This window comes from Carex rostrata, chromosome 29 (genome assembly GCF_964058835.1).
Source record: "Carex rostrata chromosome 29, lpCarRost1.2, whole genome shotgun sequence".
Taxonomy (NCBI): domain Eukaryota; kingdom Viridiplantae; phylum Streptophyta; class Magnoliopsida; order Poales; family Cyperaceae; genus Carex; species Carex rostrata.
In genome coordinates, this window is record NC_135946.1 from 6,271,837 (window position 1) to 6,292,725 (window position 20,889).

The window sequence follows — 20,889 nt, forward strand, 5'->3', positions numbered from 1 at the left end:
AGAATTTTTTAGATCAAGTGATTTTCTACCTAGCTAAAAAAATAGTAAAAATTTTTCAAAAAATGTAAAATTTGGTCTCCAAACACATATTAATATGGAGAACATGATGAACGGTTCGGATTGACTGTTATGATTTTAAAAACTTGAATATTGAGCCGTAGCACCGTAGGCCTCTATGCTATCCATAGCAGCCAAGCCTTACTCTATATATATATATATATATATATATATAGACACACACACAGACACACACACTAATACACAAAATTAATTTCTCATAAGAATATATAAGCTTGTACCTGGGGGAATGTAACCGATGGAACCTCTAAGTCCAGTTGTACTTCCTGTCAACAGAGAAGACATAGAATCAGGTTGAACCAGAAATCTGGCAAGCCCGAAATCACCCACATGTGCAGTCATGTCTTCATTCAAAAGCACATTGCTAGGTTTAAGATCACAATGCACAATTGGAGCGGGACCGTGGTTATGAAGATAATCCAAAGCTGTGGCGACATCGATTGCTATATTCAGCCTCTCGATAAGGCTGAGACTCCTAAATGGCCTATTTGTACACGTGTTGGGATGCAACCATGTTTCTAAACTGCCATTAGGCATGAACTCAAAAATCAAAGCTTTAAAATCATTACCTTGGTGGTCTATGCTAGAGCATGAACTTAAAACTTTGATAAGGTTTCTGTGTCTGACTTTTCTTAGTACCTCACATTCAGAGAAGAAACTTTTAGAAGCACCATGCTGCTTGAGATTTAGTACCTTCACGGCAACAGTTGTCACATTCTCAAATTTCATAGGAGCTTTGTAAACAGCTCCGAAACTACCTTTTCCAATTAGATTCTCTGGCGAAAAATGATCCGTATCCCTGAGAATGTCATTGTATGACACTTTTTGGTACTCAAAATTTTTGGCCACAAATGGTAGGGGGTTATTATAAGAACCTTTTTTCCAACAAAAATGGGCTATCAAAAACAAGGTTATACAAAGGCATATAATACCACCTATGCAACAAATTATTACAATGATACTTTTGGAGTAGTGCTTCTTCTTTTGGTTATCTAAAACGCATTTGGGTAGATGCATTTCAGGTACTCCACCACAAAGTTCTGAATTTCCTCTTATGTCTACTGCACTAGCGTTCCTGAAAACCCCATCTTTCGGCAATTCCCCCTCAAAATTATTGAAAGAAATATTCAAATACTGGAGTTTCATCTGACCATTAAAATCGGGTACTGGACCAGATAAAGCATTGTTTGAGATATCAAGATCTTGCAACCCTACCATGTTGCTCAAAGAGAGGGGAATAGACCCATTCAATTGGTTTCCATCAAGATGAAGTATTTGAAGTAGCTGGCACCCATCGATTGTGCTAGGAATTTGACCAGATAATTTGTTATTTGATAGGTAAACTTCTGCTAGATTGTTTAATTGGCCAATTTCTGGTGGTAGTGATCCATTCAAATAGTTATTTGACAAGTCGAGGCTGACAGAAAGTGAATGAAGATTGAAGAGTTTCTTTGGGATTGAGCCCATAAATTTATTATTTGAAAGATTCAAGGTATTTAGTAGTTGCATATTGCTTAATTCCTCTGGTATACTCCCAGTGAATGCATTATTCTGGAGACGAAGCGCATTCATCAGGGTTAGATTACCTAAGGTTGATGGGATTTCACCAGATAACATGTTTCTGTTTAGGCCTAACCGTCCCAACTTCCAAAGATCACCTATTTCTTTTGGGATAGTGCCTTCAATAGATGTTAGACCTAGTTCTAAGGTAATAAGGTTGGTTAATTTTCCTATCTCTGCAGGAATATTTCCTGAAATTGGATTAAAGCCAAGCCCTAAAATTTTAAGACTAGTAGAGAGATTTCCTATAGAACCAGGTAGCATGCCTTGGAGTTGGTTGCTTCCAAGATCCAATACTTGTAGAAATGTGCAGTTGGTTAAAGAAACAAAGAATCTCCAATCATCACCGGTGGCCTTAATTTGATTGTTTTCAATGCTAAACCAAGAAAGTTTTTGCAAAGTTCCTATACTATATGGTATTGTGCCTATGAAATTGTTGTAGCTTAAATCAATCATAATCATGGCTGAACAATTGGATATGGATATTGGAATCTGCCCACTAAATTGATTTGCGTATGTGTACATATATTGTAGATTATGTAATGCATCACACAAGTTAGAAGGAAGATTTCCATCAAGCTGATTTAAACCGAAACCCAAGGTAACAATGTTCGAGAGGTTGTAAATGGAATGTGGTATCTTGCCTGACAAATTGTTTTGACCGAGGGAAAGGTACTCGAGAGCCTTTAGTTGGCCAAGTGAAGATGGGATGAAACCATCTAAATTATTTTCATAAAGATAAAGACCAGATAGATGTGTAAGATTGCCTAAGGTGCTTGGGATAGATTTTGTAAGATTATTTGTACTCAAATGCAATACATTGAGTAGCTCTAGGAAACCAAATTGTGGAGGTATACTTCCCACAAGAAAGTTATTTCCCAAACTCAAAACTCTCAATTTTTTACATTGCATTAGATTGGAAGGGATGATTCCTTGGAGATTATTGGTTCTCAGAGAAAGAAATTCTAAATTGGAACAATTACCAAGAGTTGATGGAATGTTTCCGGCAAGGTTATTCACACTCAAACTGAGAACTTGCAATCTACTCAAATGACCAAGTTCTATTGGGATGTTACCAGTAAGCTGGTTATTTGAAAGATTCAAACTTTTGAGAAATGTCAGATTTGCCAAAGAGGGTGATATACGGCCTGACAAACTTAATGAACCCAGAGAGAGAACAGTTACTCTGTCAGGATGGCGGTTGCCGCACCTCACGCCTTGCCATTGGCAATAGTGGAGAGAATCATTCCATGATGATAATGCTCCGAACGGGCTATTGGATATGAGAGACTTCAAGGAGAGAAGTGCAAACTTATCAGTTTCATTTGTTGCAAAGCAGTTGGATGGAAGATGGAAGAAGAACAAGCATATGAAAAGTAAGAGATGTAAACCTCTCATTTTTTTTGGGGGGGTTATCAAGTGTTGTAAGAGGATATATCTGGTGGAAGAAGACTACAATCCTATTTATAATTCAAATAAGTTGGTGGAAGAAGACTACCAGTCTACCAGATTTGACCACAAGTCAAGATATGCGAGCCTATTGCCCATAATTTTCCATTATATCATTCTCAAATTAAAAAATAAAAGTTAAAAAGTAGAAACAAGACTTGAAGAGAAAATCTATTGCCCATAGTTTTCCATAATTATTATGTGTAGCACTGAAAACACTGTTCATTATTAAAAAGGAACCCCCAGATATTGAATTGGATATTTACCTACTTGCACAGCCTAGAATGGAAGCCTAAAGCATAGTACTGAGTTTCCATATAATTTAAATTCAGACCTAGCATTTCAGATTTATCAAAAATTATTCTCAAGCTTCAAAACCAGCTAGCTAAAGCTAATTTTGATTGGAATAGATGCAAGAAGGCTAAATTTGAGTGGAATATGTTTGAAAATTTGATAACTAATAATTTCGAGGAAAAATTATTGAGTGGGGGCCTCACACGTGGAATATTGGGATATCACTTGGAAGAGTTGCTCTCCATCTGTCAAGTCAAAATTGGTTTGCCATGGATATACATTTTGTATCTAGTCTACGTACCTCTCCTTGCTTGTCTATACATCCAATTATTGTTCACTTGTCCACTCGCCATGGATCGATACACTCTGAACCATCAAATTGTCCACTTGTCCACTTACCATGGATACATTCTGAACCATCCATTCTAAACCACTTGTCCACTTGTTCACTTGCCAATGTATACATTCCGAACCATCTAAGAAAATAGTAACATGACAATCATATTGAGTAATTCGGATTGACTATTTAGATTTTGAAAACAAAAATAAAAATGCGGAATATAATTCAGACATAAAATTAAATAATCAAGCATTTGTGTCCTTCTTGATAAAAAATTCATTAAATTTTATTATCTTATAAGTTTTTATATAGTTGAGTCTTTTCTCATAAAATATTAAATATGTACTTGTAATTTGATAACTTAGTTGTTAGCATTATATTTTTCAGTTATTGAAATTTTGATTAAAATTAATTCTAACCATTAAATATTATACATTTTACATTTTAGCCTTCTCAATCTACATTTTATAATTTGGTCTATGCTAGAAGACACAAAAATGATACTGGGTTTCTGCATGAAATAATTATCATGATTGAAATACGCAAAAAATGTTAAAATATATTTTAGTCATGTGATAAATCAAGAATATATTGAAGAGAACTAAATACATTAATTCAACTTTTAAGATAATAAATCTTATTAATAGACTGAAAGATCGTATTAGGTTTAGTAAATCTTGATTTACATCAAATATTATAGTAGTTATATAATTACATTTATATCCTTGTACGAAAATATTTTCATTCTATACATAAAAAGGATTACAAGGATGACTTGGTTTACACGCTAGCAGCAAGTAGCCAAGGGAATTAGTATATATTTTATTTATGGAATAACTACGTACAAAAAAAATTCTTTAATTTTTTTAGATGAATTATCAAACTTGTGACGATTCATATTAAAATTTTATTATATTGAAATTTTTTATGAATAAAATAACTTTGCGATAATCAGGTGCAGAACTAGAAATTCATAATAGGAGTACTGACATTTAAAATGAACAATATGTTGAGCGCAAATTAAAACACTCACTTTAATTTGCAAAGCATCGTAGCCTATCTCTCTATATAGAGAGAGAGAGAGTGAGAGAGAGTGTGAGAGAGAGTGAGAGAGAGAGAATACGCCTAACCAGCTAGCTAAAGCTAATTTTGATTGGAATAGATGCAAGAAGGCTAAATTTGAGTGGAATATGTTTGAAAATTTGATAACTAATAATTTCGAGGAAAAATTATTGAGTGGGGGCCTCACACGTGGAATATTGGGATGTCACTTGGAAGAGTTGCTCTCCATCTGTCAAGTCAAAATTGGTTTGCCATGGATATACATTTTGTATCTAGTCTACGTACCTCTCCTTGCTTGTCTATACATCCAATTATTGTTCACTTGTCCACTTGCCATGGATCGATATACACTCTGAACCATCAAATTGTCCACTTGTCCACTTGCCATGGATACATTCTAAACCACTTGTCCACTTGTTCACTTGCCAATGTATACATTCCGAACCATCTAAGAAAATAGTAACATGACAATCATATTGAGTAATTCGGATTGACTATTTAGATTTTGAAAACAAAAATAAAAATGCGGAATATAATTGAGACATAAAATTAAATAATCAAGCATTTGTGTCCTTCTTGATAAAAAATTAATTAAATTTTATTATCTTAAAAGTTTTTATATAGTTGAGTCTTTTCTCATAAAATATTTAATATGTACTTGTAATTTGATAACTTAGTTGTTAGCATTATATTTTTCAGTTATTGAAATTTTGATTAAAATTAATTCTAACCATTAAATATTATACATTTTACATTTATATCCTTGTACGAAAATATTTTCATTCTATACATAAAAAGGATTACAAGGATGACTTGGTTTACACGCTAGCAGCAAGTAGCCAAGGGAAGTATATATTTTATTTATGGAATAACTACGTACAAAAAAAATTCTTTAATTTTTTTAGATGAATTATCAAACTTGTGACGATTCATATTAAAATTTTATTATATTGAAATTTTTTATGAATAAAATAACTTTGCGATAATCAGGTGCAGATCTAGAAATTCATAATAGGAGTACTGACATTTAAAATGAACAATATGTTGAGCGCAAATTAAAACACCCACTTTAATTTGCAAAGCATGGTAGCCTATCTCTCTATATATATATATAGAGAGAGAGAGAGTGAGAGAGAGAGAATACGCCTAACACGCTTCCACTAGTATATCAACAATATACTTCTGGTCTCTAAAATCTATCAAATTTGTTTCAAATAAAAAATTCTAACCGTTCAAACCAATCTCCTAAACGAGAGCTTTGTTTCCACATAAAATAATTTAAGTTTCGAATTTATTTACTATCAAGTCAAGTGGTCAAAAAAATGAACAAAATATTGCATTAAAATGCTTACAAAATCCTTTATATTTTGACCGCTTGACTTTATAGTTGTAGGGCGCTGAGAGTTGCACTAAAGGGGAGAATCAGGTTCATTGTTCTAATCCCTAGTGCGAGGGAACATTTGTTTTGCAATTTCTCTCGAAATTCGTTTGGGTTCACCCTTTTGATAGACCTACAGTTCATGATCAGCCTATCGGGGTTTTATTGTTTGATTGTGGGGACGTTTAACTCTCGACGGGCGCAAGCCCCCGCCGTTAATTACATCAGTAGACCTTTCGAGTCAAACTGAATACCTCGTTCATTACAGGATTTATGCCTATTTTGGGTGTGAACTGAGGATTCATGTAAGGTTCTTTTAGTCATTTGGTTGGTTCTCGTTTGTTTGGACATTTGTATTGGCATGTGTGTGTGTGTGTATGCTTGTCATGACAAATATTTATATTTTTTAAACATTTAAATATACATCAAACATGTCAATTATATGGTTTATATTTAAGAAATATGTTTTAAAATGATTTTTATATTTTATTTATAAAAATAATTGAAGGAGAGGGGTATTTTAGCCATTTCATAGTTTGACTGAAGCTTGAACATGTTTGATTTTGGTTTAGAAATCTAGATAATTTAATTTGGGTTCATTTGAAACTGGTCTGAGTCGATTTGGACTTGAAACGAAGAAATTATGACTAAAAAGGACTTGAAAGGCCTTTTCTGTAAAAATTTTATACTTCCAGGGGCCTATTTCTAATTTTGGAGGGGCCTGGGAATATAATTAGGGCTCTTAACAGGGTCTGGAGTGCAATTTGGGCTTCCAAGGGCCTGTTTGAAAATGTTTTATGATACCAGGGGCTTATTTGTAAAGTTCTAGGGACTTAGCTTATGATTTCTTACAGTCAGAGGGTTTAAATTATAAAAGGGTTTCATATAATTATTTCTGGGCTTTGAGATTAGTGCTAAGCCTTCAAGATTTGGATATTGGACTTTGAGATGTGCACTGGCCTTTGGATTTAATCACCGGGCCTTAGGATTTGGATATTGGCCTTTGATCCGATTTAAAATTTTGAGATTTTTTTTATAAATTTGGTATGTACGTTTCAATCATACTGTAGGGGAGTCAGTAGGTTTACTGGCATGGGGTCTCCTGACATAAGAAACAATGATAAATTAGCTCTTCAAATATTTAGAACACACTCGAGAAAGTGAGCATGAATTCACAGCCTGTCAACCATCAAAGAAATTAAGTCACTAGTTTCTCTATTTATTCAGGCCATATACCATGTTGAAAATTCTGCAGGGATCTATCTATTAATTGGATTGAATCAGGTAATTTATTCTCAAGGATCTATCTAATGGATTGAAAATACTGCAGGGATCTATCTATTAATTGGATTGAATCAGGTAATTTATTCTCAGGGATCTATCTAATGGATTGAAATTTTTGTCATTTCTTGTTATACAAAACAGGGGTTATTTTCTTGGCAATTGCATTTTAAATGAGACTTATTCGCAGCTACAAAAACACTAATCATTTCAGTTCAGGATCAGTTGAATTTTAATACAAACGTTGGTTGAACTAATGAGCGCCAACTGCAGTTAACTTTTTTTACTTTCGAAGACCAGTCTTTGATCTAGTGACAAAGGAAATGCTAAGAGGTCACAGGTTCGAAACCCGATAAAGACAATTCTTTGTGGATATTAAATTAGTTGAGTGACTTTACCTCTAACCTTTACTTAAAATAAATAAATTACTTTGGGGTTTGTTGCATAATTGTGGGGGTAAACTCTAAAGTTAGGTTAAGAAAAGAAAATTGGTTGTATGAACGTGAGATTCGTGATGTTGGTGGTTTAATTGCACAGCTGAAGATTGTTTTGGTTTCAAATTGATTCTAATCTATTAGCAGATTAAATGGGGAAAATTTGGGGACTAGCACAAAAGTCTGGTACATCCTTACACCAGTCCGTTCCGGTAACAAAACGGTACCAATATGAACTTTTACGCACGTGGGTATATAAAACCTTTCATTGGTAAGTTACTGTAACATAAGACGGACCTAACACGTAATTTTAATATTTAAACATGGTAAATAAAATAAATAAGAAATGCTGCATTTCTAATTGATTTGATGGGCCGTGACCAGTTGGGCTTAAACAGGCCGTAAGGTCCAAAATTTAAGCGAAATCTTCATCTTTTGAGTTTGATTTTGTTGTACACCGTGGCCTAATAGTGCAATGCTTGATGACTTTGATGGCTTTGGCGTATACTAAGTTCTTTGGAAAGTCTCAATAAAAGCTGAAGCTTTTCTTCTGTGACGTTGTGAATTTGCTAATTTACGTCCATAAAAAAGGGATTTTGACATTTTGTCATGCAAGTGATGACGAGAATGTAGATTTGGCTGTTTGTGAACCATCCGATTTGGATCCGACGGTTCTCAGATGAAATACCGCCTGTGTTATAAGTGAATCTTGTCTATTGTTTTTCTATTTTAAAATGAACTGGAGATATTCATTAGTATTTATTTATATTGTGTTTGCTTACCAATATGAGAGTACAAGCAGCATCCAAGTAACCATTCCTTTCAAATTATTTTCTATTTTATCTGAAAAGAGTATTCCTTTGAAGTTGAGTCTGCATCCTATGAGGTAACTGAATATTTGAGTTTAGATCCTGACTGTCCAATTAGAATCCGTACCAATCCAGTTCAAGATGGAATGCATGGCTCCTTTAATATCATATGGGCTTTGGACCTACTCTTAGACCCGATGGGCACCAGAGCCGTTAGATGCACTTTAAAATTCGTGCGCACAAATCTGAGAGTGGAGCCGCATGAATATTAAAGTACATCGGACAGCTCAGGTGTCCATTGGATCAAAGATATGTCCAAAGCCCATCGGACCTACATTTTTTTCAATTTTTATTGAGCAATTATTTAGAAAGGTAAAAAATTGGCGTATACTTTTATCAAGACAAAAATTAATCAGTCCAAGCTAGAGTCACCCTCAATTAACTGTTTATGATGTGATTATCAGTAATTAATCAAACAAAAACATCACCTTGTCACTCATCACTATATCAGGCCAGAATCTGGCCATAACACTAGTGGAAAAACAGGAATCAGGATCGGCCTATCTGGATCGGTTATATGGACACCCGATCCTAATAAGTATCTGGATCGGTTTATTTAAAAAAACCGATCCTAAAAAATATTCAGATCGGTTTTTAGTAACAACTGATCCTAGTTTATTACTATTAAGATCGGTTTTCTATGGAAACGGATCCTGATACTATCAGGATCGATTTTATTTTAGAACCGATCCTAATAGTTCAATCATTTGGATCGGTTTTTACTAAAAACCGATCCTGATAGTATCAAGATCGGTTCTAACCAATAACTGATCCTAATAGTTCAAACTATTAGGATCGGTTTTTGTTGGAAACTGATCCTGATACTATCAGGATCGGTTTACTAAAAACCGATCCTGATAGTATCAGGATCAGTTTCCAACAAAAACCGATCTTGATACTATCAGGATCTGTTTTAAATAAAACTGATCCTGATAGTAATACATATTTTTTAAGAAACTAGAAAGATAATTTTTTTTTTTATTCCATGAATATACATATTAGTTATAAATGATTTCGATGTAAGATTTGGCAAATTGGAACAAGAAAGAGATACATTATTTCCAGAGAATAGAGAACTAAATTGCAAGCAGCATATCACAGCACCTGTCCCCTCATTAAGTGCATTGCTGATGACAAACCTCCAAAAGAAACAAAACACACACCAAGACCACCATAAATCTAGAATTCCAAAACATATAAGATTACACTTCTTTTTTTTGGTAAAAAGCCTAGGTCCAGTTTCATTAAGAAACAGTGTTAAATTACAAAACAGAGTAAAAATCTTCAGAGCTACAGTCATCTAAAATTCAAAGAACCAATTTTTTTCAGTCTGACTCTTCATTTGGTTCTTCATCTGACTCCGAAGATCCTTCATCCATCTCTTCCCCTTTCTTTGATGATCCTTCAACTAACTTTTTACTCAACTCTTTTTTTTATTAAAGTATGTATCTTCATATTTCTCTCGGTAAATCCTACTGGCACCAAAAGAGAAGAACCACCCACTTGTCCCCTCTTCCAGCCCTTAATGGAAATAACTGGAGAATTCATTTACATATCATGATTATATTATCACGACCGTACACATTGGTTCATATGTTTATTCTATGGAATTAAAAAAAATTATATCTTTCTAGTTTGTTAAAAAAATATCTATTATTTTTTTTCATAAAGAACAATAGCTGAATTCATTAAACCGATCCAAATGTTAAAAATAAATTACTTTTCTACAGATATTTCTTAAGATTCCACATTTTTTTTGTAAAGTTATTTATTTAATTATTTTTGTATCTTTGATTTATCTCAACCACATATAATAAATCAATTTAAATCAGAAAAAAGCATCTGGATCGGTTCTGAACATAATAACCAATCCAGAAAATATTTATTATTTTTGAATTGCTGAATTTTTATTAGGATCGGTTTTATTGTTTATAACCGATCCAGATAGTATCTGGATAGGTTATTATAAACAAAACCGATCCAGAAGGTATCTGGATCGGTTATAATGTATAAAACCGATCCAGATGTTTATGTTATAAATTTTTTAAATTATTCAGAGCCTATCAGGATCAGTTCTTGGAAAAAACTGATCTTAATAGTTGAGTATTAGGATCAGTTGTTTATAAGAACTGATCCTGATAGTATCAGGATCGGTTTTGTTTCTAACAACCGATCCTAATAGTGCATATAAGGCTGAAATCAGTCCGATTTTTGTCAGAATCTCGTCTCTCTTCCTAGGTCTCGCCTCTCTTAATTAGCGCAATAACTATTTCGCCCTCCATTAATTCAGCTATCTCAGCTCTCTTATCTCAGGTACTTTTGATCATCTCTTTTCTCAAATTTGATATTAATGAAGCATGCTCCATTTATTAGCTAGCTATGATTTGATTCAAACCCTAAACCCTAAATTCGGCCTATACAAGTGGGTTACTAGCTATGATCCGGCCCCGCTCAAAATCTAAACCTTATAAGTTTTCATTTGGCTTTTTTATTGGTTCCACAAGCTTTTAAGTTTGAATATACCTCTTCTCATTTCAAGGTTTCTTTTAAATAGGGATATTTTGATGCACAAGCTATATGTGTAATTTATGAGCAAATATATTAGCTATATATGACCTATATATTATTTATATGTTGAGATTTTCTTTACAAGTTTGAATACCTCGATCTTCTTATTTCAAAAGTTGCATGCACATGCTTTTGAGTTTGCTATATATATGCTATATGAGCATTTTTTTTTTATTTCAACTTGTAGGATATATGCTATATGTACATCTATTAATTAGGTTCCGATTTTCCGGTTTAATTTTGTAGATTGGCTATTATCGAGAGATTTGGTGCAGCGATCTTCATCTCACTCGGTACGGCATCTAAGAAAGTTGTAAGTACAACATGCATAAAACTCATGTTTAATTAATTAGTTTTGTGTATGAATGTGTATTTTGATAACTAGAGTACGTAGATGTATATACTTTGTGTAGATATTTAGCTTGAGTATTGTTTTATGAGCCACAACCGCATGATTAATGCCTTTAGGTCATGATACCCGTTCAAAATTAATCCATTAGGGATTAATTTTGAATAGTCCCCATTTTGGGACTGCTCTCTGAATACTTTGTCTCATTTAGGATGTGGCCACATGTTAGTCGTGTTTTAGCATTTAAGAAAATTTCGGCAGCATTTCCCCTTAGTTCCCCGAGTATTCGGGGAACTAAGGGGAAATGCTGCCGAAATTTTCTTAAATGCTAAAACACGACTAACATGTGGTCACTACTGAGACAAAGTATTCAGAGAGTGGGATAGGATGGTAACCCGGCCCCATGTAAGCCCTATTGTGAACAGAATTGAGTACCCCAAACCTTATTCTTAATTAATTGTGTTTATTATAATTGCAGATGGACCGCAGTTGGATGTACGAAGCATCACGTCTATCTGATGAATATATGACAGGTGTCGAGGAATTTATCCGAGTTGCTATGGAAGATATGGCGAGCAAGGGGAGTGCACTGATGTCTTGTCCTTGTCGTGATTGTAACAATAGTCAAAAATTTTCCAACCCGAACCAAGTGAGGAACCATTTATTCCGTCGTGGATTCAAGCAAGGATATAAGTGTTGGTTATGGCACGGTGAGAGTTTGCCAACCGACATAGGTACTGAGCATCAGGAATACTATACCGATGGAAATGACGGGAACGATCTACGGGGATTGGAAACCGACATAGACACTCGTACCGAGCACCAGGAATATCATACCGAAGAAAATGATGATATGGTGGTAGATAGATGTGATAATTTTGATCAAATGTTACATGATTTAGAAGAGGATTTTGATAATGATAAGCAGTATTGTTTATTTGAGAATTTGTACGAATATTCTAATAAGGAATTGTATCCTGGTTGTTCGAAATTTTCAAAATTGAAAGGTGTATTAAAATTGTATAACCTTAAAGCATCTAACGGTTGGAGTGACAGAAGTTTTACTGAGCTATTACAAACTTTGAAAGAAATGCTACCGGATGGAAACGAGATACCACCTAATGTTTACGAAGCGAAGAAAATATTGTGCCCAGTTGATTTGGGAGTTCAAAGAATACACGCGTGCCCAAATGATTGTATATTATATCGAAATGAGTATAAAGATCTTCACGAGTGTCCCAAATGTGGTGTATCACGTTACAAACCAAAGCAGATAACCAACGGTAAAAGTGATGATTGTAAACTGAATAAAGGACCTCCGGCAAAAGCATTGTGGTACCTCCCCGTGAAACCGAGATTCAAACGTTTGTTCTCAAATGCTAAAGATGCAAAATTAGTGCGTTGGCATGCCGATAACCGAAAAAAAGACGGAAAATTACGGCACCCCGCTGATTCTCCTCAGTGGAGAAATATTGACAGAGAGTTTCCCGAATTCGGACGTGACCCTAGAAATCTAAAGCTTGGGCTGAGTGCAGATGGAATAAATCCGCACAGTAGCATGAGCAGCAAGCATAGCAGTTGGCCGGTTCTATTGTGCATTTATAATCTTCCGCCTTGGTTATGTATGAAGCGCAAATACGTCATGTTGACCTTGCTCATATCAGGACCCAAACAGCCCGGGAACGACATAGATGTGTATCTAGCACCATTAATTGAGGATTTAAAAGAATTATGGCAACCCGGAGTGCAGATATTTGATGCATACAGTAAGGAAAAATTCACTTTACGGGCCATGCTTTTCTGCACCATTAATGATTTTCTGGCTTATGGAAATTTATCGGGTTACAGTGTCAAAGGAGAGAAAGCGTGCCCTGTTTGCCTGGACGATACAGTCGATGTATGGCTACCTAACTCCTCTAAAAACGTGTACATGGGTCATCGTAGATTTCTTCCTGCCAACCACGTACACCGAAAAAGAAAGAAAGAATTCAATGGAAATACCGAGAATACCAGAGCAAATTATCCGTTGACCGGTAAAGCTGTTTACTCGCGAGTAAAGGATATCAAAGTTCAATTTGGGAAATTTAAAAAAAAGGCGGTGAGAAAGAAAGGGGCACCGAAAATTAGTTGGAAGAAGAGGTCAATATTCTGGGATTTACCATATTGGCAGCACTTAGATGTCCGACACTGTCTCGATGTGATGCATGTGGTTAAAAATGTGTGTGATAGCCTGGTTGGAACATTATTGAATATTCCGGGTAAGACTAAGGACGGTATCAATGCTCGGAAAGACATGCAATTCTTGAACATACGGTCGGATCTACAACCAACACAGAAAGAAAGAGAAAATGGGAAAACTTGTACATATCTAAAACCGGCAATGCATACGCTGTCAAAAGCAGAGAAGAAAAGCTTATTGGAATGCCTTCATGGTGTGAAAGTTCCATCTGGATATTCTTCGAATTTTAAAAACCTAGTTTCACTGGAAGATTTAAAATTGACAGGAATGAAGTCTCACGACTGTCATGTTTTAATGACACAGCTTCTTCCTGTTGCAATTCGGGGCATATTGCCAAAGTGTGTTAGGCAGACTATCACGAAGCTTTGCTTTTTCTTTAACGCCATATGTTGCAAAGTAAATGATCCTGATACGCTGGATGCTCTGCAGAATGAGGTTGTTGTCACTCTTTGTCATCTTGAAATGTATTTTCCGCCGTCCTTTTTTGATATAATGGTTCATTTAACCGTTCACCTAATTAGAGAAATTAAGATGTGTGGACCTGTCTTCTTGCGGTACATGTATCCGTTCGAGAGATACATGGGCTTGTTAAAGGCATATGTGAGGAATCGATATCGTCCTGAGGGCAGCATTGTAAGAGCTTATGCTGCCGAAGAGGTTATTGAGTTTTGTACCAATTACATGGACGATGTGAAAGCTATTGGCATCCCTAAATCTCGGTACGAGGGTAGACTTCACGGGGTAGGCACGATCGGTGCAAAATTATTTGAGCCCGATAGAACAACGATGTCACTAGCACATTTCCATGTTTTGCAACACCTCACTGACGTTCATCCATTTTGGGACGAGCATATGACTCTCTTGCGGCAACAGAATCCCAAGAAATCTGACAAGTGGTTAATCAGCGAACACAATAAAAAGTTTGAAAGATGGTTTACACGTAGAGTCATGCAAGCTTCGGAGGGAGAAAACATTAAAGAAACTGTCAGATTGTTGGCTCTTGGTCCAGTACATGTCATTAGGACCTTCCAAGGATATGACATCAACGGTTACACATTTTACACAAGAAAGCAAGATGCAAAGAGTACCGTGCAAAACAGTGGAGTGACATTAGTAGCAATTTCGAGTGATTTGTCAGATCCCAAAGGTGCCGGACCATCGCATGCATCGATGTCATATTACGGATTTGTTGAAGAAATTTGGGAGCTAGATTATAGAAAATTTAACATCCCGTTATTTATGTGTAAATGGGTCGATAACCGTAGGGGAGTTAAAGTCGACGAAGATGGTTTTATTTTGGTGGATTTCAGTAAGGCCGGATACAAGGATGATCCATTTATACTTGCAAGACAAGCCACACAAGTGTTCTACGTAACTGATCCCGCCGATCGTTCAAGACATGTTGTCCTCCCTGGTAAAAGACGTATAATCGGGATTGATAATGTGGAAGACGAAGAAGCGTACGATCATTTTGATGAGATACCACCGTTTTCCACTGGCATGGTATTTTTATCAAGCGGTGATGGAAATGAAACAAGTCACACGCGCAATGATCATAATGAAGGAGAATGGATTGAAGGAGTTCCCACTAGCAACAATCCCTAAAAGCTCTTATTGGTATGTCAAAATATTAAAAAATAAAAATGTGAGTTAATATTTGTTAATATTGCTGACTTGATAAAATTTTTTTTTTCAGGATGCATTGAACCACTAGATAGTGAGAAGCATGCAAGTTATTATTCGAATTTTGTTGTAGCTTATTTATATTCATGTTGAATGTAAATTTTTAAGCTTATCTTTAACACATGTATATACACATACACATGCACATTTTTATAAAAAAAATTTTGTACAGTTATGTATTTAAATTTTTTTTAACTTTCTAATATCTCAGATATATCTATTAGTTAAAAATAAATCAGAAAAAGTAATCTGGATTTATGAAGATACAAAAAAATTCTGTACAGTTATTTATTTAATTTTTTTTTTAACTTTCTAATATCTCAGATATATCTATTTGTTGAAAATAAATCAGAAAAAGTAATCTGGATCGGTTCTACAGGTACAAACCGATCCAGATAACTATCTGGATCGGTTTTTACCTGTAGAACCGATCCAGATTAGAAAAATGACAAAGATTAACAATTTTTTTTATATACACTTGCACATACATACACTTACACATACTCATACACATTTCTATACAATTCTTTTTGTACAGTTATTTATGAAGATACAAAAAAATTCTGTACAGTTATTTATTTAATTTTTTTTTAACTTTCTAATATCTCAGATATATCTATTTGTTGAAAATAAATCAGAAAAAGTAATCTGGATCGGTTCTACAGGTAAAAACCGATCCAGATAACTATCTGGAACGGTTTTGACCTGTAGAACCGATCCAGATTAGAAAAATGACAAAGATTAACAATTTTTTTTATATACACTTGCACATACATACACTTACACATACTCATACACATTTCTATACAATTCTTTTTGTACAGTTATTTATGAAGATACAAAAAAATTCTGTACAGTTATTTATTTAATTTTTTTTTAACTTTCTAATATCTCAGATATATCTATTTGTTGAAAATAAATCAGAAAAAGTAATCTGGATCGGTTCTACAGGTAAAAACCGATCCAGATAACTATCTGGAACGGTTTTGACCTGTAGAACCGATCCAGATTAGAAAAATGACAAAGATTAACAATTTTTTTTATATACACTTGCACATACATACACTTACACATACTCATACACATTTCTATACAATTCTTTTTGTACAGTTATTTATGAAGATACAAAAAAATTCTGTACAGTTATTTATTTAATTTTTTTTTAACTTTCTAATATCTCAGATATATCTATTTGTTGAAAATAAATCAGAAAAAGTAATCTGGATCGGTTCTACAGGTAAAAACCGATCCAGATAACTATCTGGAATGGTTTTTACCTGTAGAACCGATCCAGATTAGAAAAATGACAAAGATTAACAATTTTTTTTATATACACTTGCACATACATACACTTACACATACTCATACACATTTCTATACAATTCTTTTTGTACAGTTATTTATGAAGATACAAAAAAATTCTGTACAGTTATTTATTTAATTTTTTTTTAACTTTCTAATATCTCAGATATATCTATTTGTTGAAAATAAATCAGAAAAAGTAATCTGGATCGGTTCTACAGGTAAAAACCGATCCAGATAACTATCTGGAACGGTTTTGACCTGTAGAACCGATCCAGATTACTATCTGGAACGGTTTTTATATACATAACCGATCCAGATTAGAAAAAAGTAATTGGAGTAATTTTTGAATTTGTTTTTTTTAAATAATCTGGATCGGTTCTCTGTTAAAAACGGATCCAGATAATATCTGGATCGGTTTTTAACAGAGAACCGATCCAGATTGTATAATGCACGGTTTTAAGAACTTAGGCAAATATTTTGAAATGTATCTCATCTCCTCCAAAACTAAACCGTGACCTCTACCACTCTCTCCCCTTCTCCTTCTCCAAAACCCAAACCGACGGCGGCTCCACCTCCCATCAAGCGGCGGCTCCAACTCTCACCAACGGAACCCTAGCGGCGCCGTGGCTCCCTCTCCACCGTGGCCGGCGTCTCTCTCCCACGAAAACCCTAGCATCAACTCTCTCTCCCAATAGGTTTGTTTTCTAATTTTTTATAGCAAATTATGGATTCGGATTTAGGGTTATGCAAATGTGAATTCGGATTTAGGGATTGTCAAATTGAAATGCAAATGTGAATTCGGATTTAGGGTTTGTCAAATTTAAATGCAAATGTGAATTCCGAATTGAAATGTTAATTTGAAATTAAAATGTGAATTCGGAATGAAAATGTTAACTTCAAATGCAAATGTGAATTTGTATGATGTGGGTCAATTTGAATTTTATATGATGTTATTTAATTTCGGAATTCACATTTGTATTTTTGGCAATATGTGTATAATTACAAGGGTATTGTGGAATATGTGTAATTACAAGGGTATATACTTTGCAAAATTAAGCATGGATTATTCATGGATTAGATTATGCGTAGACTAGTTCAATTTTGGATTAGATTATGCATGGTATATACTTTGTGAGAATTGTTGTTAGCATTGTTGCTAATTAATTCGGGTAATTAATTTGGTTTATTTAATTATTTTTGTTAATTCGGGTAATTTTTAAGATCAATTTTGTGGTCTCATTTTAATTTTATGCATGGATTGGATTATCTCCTCTTTATTGCATTGTATAATCGGGTAATTGCATTGCTATTAATTGTTGTATGGTATAACTTTGTTGTACTAATTATAGTTCTCTAGAGATAATGTAGCATTGAGTTCAATTATTTGTTTTAAAAAAAAAACAGAAATGGAAAGTGGCAGTGATCATGATGGTATTGTGTTGGCATCGATTAAGAAACGAGGAAGAGGGCCTAACAGAATTAAGGAGAAATTTAACGAGAAAGACAAAACGCTGGAACTTGACAAATTTTTCAGGCCGGTTGTTACTCGAGAGACAACGAGTTTTTCAACAGATTTTGGGATATTGGTAAGAAGGGAAATTCCTATAAGGTTCCAACTATGGAAAGATGTTCCAGATGAGTACAAGCAAAAAATTTGGGAAATACTTAAGGTAAGTAACATGGTACTAATTTCATTAAAAACCATTTGATTAGTTTAACTATAAACCCTAATTTCTATTTGTTTGGTAGGTGAGCTGGAAATTACCCGAAAAAGTAGAAGTGAAGAAATATTATTATCAGAAAATGGCTGCTTGTCACCGGAAGTTCAGAAGCGAGTTGACAAAATTGTTTCGCGAGGGTGAGACGCCCGATTTTGATAGGCTACAGATTGAAGAAAAAGACTGGAAAGAATTTGTCGAGTACCGAATGACAGCGGAATTTGATGTATGTTTATTTCTAGGAACCACCTATCTTATCTCTAATCTAGAATTCAATTTTTTTAATAATTAAGGCCAATTATTTATTTGTTGAAATTGAAGGCTGCCAGCCAGATTGGGACGGAGAACCAGACCCACAATAAGTATCCGCATTTCTTGGGATCCAGAGGTTACAATGGTGAAGGTTTCCAGAACAGACTTAAAGATGCTATGCAGGCGATTGCAGACGAGAAAGCATCTAGTGATCCGTCTTCCCAAGGGTCAACTACTACTGCATTGACACCAGATGAGCTTGTTGATTTGTCGGTTGAGCATAGGCACGTCACATGGAAACTAGCCAGACAGAAGCTCTCAGATGAGACCAAAGAACGCTTTTATCCAGAAACATACATACCGGTCATCAACAGAATTGTGAGGATTTAGATATTGTTATTCATTGAAATTCAACTTTAAATTATTATGTTGTAACATGCATGTTATCATTTCAGGAAGAACAAGAAGCGGCTTTCAAACAAGGGCAGTTGGCGGTCGTACGATACGAGGATGTTCTAGGAAAATCTCTGCCAAATCCGGAACATCCTGGGAGGGTGAGAGGAGTGGGAGGCCTGATTCCACAGTCACAAACATTCGGGAAGGGCCGGATAAGGAGGCCACGTACCTTGAAGACATCAGAAGAAGAAATTAACACGAGAGTGGATCAAAGAGTGGAGGAGAGAGTAAGAGGAATAGAGGAGAGATTACGGCTAGAAATAAAGCAGCAAATGAAATCTGAACTTGCAATTTTAGTTCGGGAGACGATGGGCCGACAAGAAAAGACGTTTACCCCAACGGTCCTTCAAAGCAGTTGCCAGTCAGTCAAACCATATGTCGGTCTTTCCGGGTTTACTGAGGTAATGCAAATTTATATTTAAATCAGTTGGCCTATGCCTTAGTTTCATATATATTCGGATTTTATTCGAGTAAATACATATACTTGTACAGGAGGCAGAACTCAGCTGCAAACTCCTGGCGAAAGTAGGTGAGAATACTATTGTGGTGGCCATGGGGACAATTCATGTTCCAGTTGTACCCGGTGGAACAATTCACAACAGGCCGATGCCGCCCGACCATGCAAGAGTAACGGTGGATGGTGTTAAAGATGCGGACTACCTAGAGCTCCCCTTACCTGTACCAAATGGTGAGCAGTTAACCCTTGGATCGGTCCTCGGCAGTTTCACTGCATGGCCGATGCACATGATATTGACAGGTTCAGACGAGGTATATTATTGCTAAGTTCTTATACTTCTTAATTTGTATCTATATGACAGAGTCATGGTTCATTATGGATTTTATTTCAATTTATTACGAAATTTTGCAGGTACCACGCGAAGAGGTACATCTTCCTGTAGGTGGGAAAGCAACGAGTCACTGCAAGGCGCTCGATGGTATCAACTTTGACAAGCTGGGACAAACATTCAAGAATCTGCGTGATCGATTTGCGGAGCTAGATGGCAGTCCATTCAAAATCGATCCGCCACTTGATCTTTTCTGTTCAGCAGACTCCATATACGTTCATGCAGATGATTATGCGGCCTTGCTTGCACCACGGGAGTGGCTCACTGGACCAATCATTCAGATGTGGATGCTGTGAGTTAATATTCGTAATAATTATAGAATTTAGTACATTCAATTCAAATAAAACAAATTTGAGAACACCTGTATGCCTTCTTTTTTTTAGGTATTGGCACAAATACATCAAGGAGGAATTTTCCGATGTGCAGGTTGGTTTCATGGACCCCCAGCGGACGAATGCCACCATGCTGAGTGATGATCGAGGAGGTGTACTTCAATACATAGGGCAAGCACTCAACGAAAATCGGGACAAGAGATTGATATTTATACCTTATCACCACATGTTAGTGTTATATATATATTTTAATTTTATTATATTTATGTCAAAATATAAAAATTATATAATATGACATGCTACAAACCTAACATGCAGCAATCATTGGGTATTGACTGTGCTTATCCCAAGAGAGAGTGCATTGTACGTGTACGATTCTAATAAGAAAAGTAAACAA

The 20,889-nt window shown here is 35.1% G+C and overlaps 2 protein-coding genes and 1 long non-coding RNA gene across 5 annotated transcripts in view; 1 reads left to right on the top strand and 2 right to left on the bottom strand.

Moving 5' to 3' along the window:
• Window positions 1–3,037, bottom strand: part of LOC144546339 (uncharacterized) — a 43,229-nt gene extending 40,192 nt beyond the window's left edge. The window contains exon 1 of one of the 3 annotated variants that reach the window (XM_078294888.1): window positions 248–3,037. In XM_078294888.1, the coding sequence (XP_078151014.1) occupies window positions 268–3,036 (2,769 nt within the window). In that variant the 5' untranslated portion in view covers window position 3,037 and the 3' untranslated portion in view covers window positions 248–267. Of the gene's footprint in view, window positions 1–243 lie in introns of all 3 variants that reach the window. The other 2 variants (XM_078294887.1, XM_078294886.1) reach the window with 2 other exon arrangements.
• Window positions 1–20,889, bottom strand: part of LOC144546342 (uncharacterized) — a 57,101-nt gene that overhangs the window by 12,075 nt on the left and 24,137 nt on the right. The window lies entirely within an intron of this gene.
• Window positions 13,455–19,249, top strand: LOC144546092 (uncharacterized). The gene is made up of 5 exons (XM_078294624.1): window positions 13,455–14,708; window positions 15,180–15,315; window positions 18,294–18,559; window positions 18,639–18,833; window positions 18,929–19,249. Exons 1-5 carry the CDS (start codon window positions 13,455–13,457, stop codon window positions 19,247–19,249), a joined length of 2,172 nt encoding a protein of 723 aa, XP_078150750.1.

Bases quoted from the DNA above. Each gene is read 5' to 3' on its own strand.
- LOC144546092 (XM_078294624.1), top strand. From the start codon at position 13,455: ATGCTTTTCTGCACCATTAATGATTTTCTGGCTTATGGAAATTTATCG. The intron at 14,709-15,179 runs GTTTTGCAACAC...GGAGTTAAAGTC, and splicing joins TGTCACTAGCACATTTCCAT to GACGAAGATGGTTTTATTTT. The intron at 18,560-18,638 runs GTAAGTAACATG...TTTGTTTGGTAG, and splicing joins AAATTTGGGAAATACTTAAG to GTGAGCTGGAAATTACCCGA.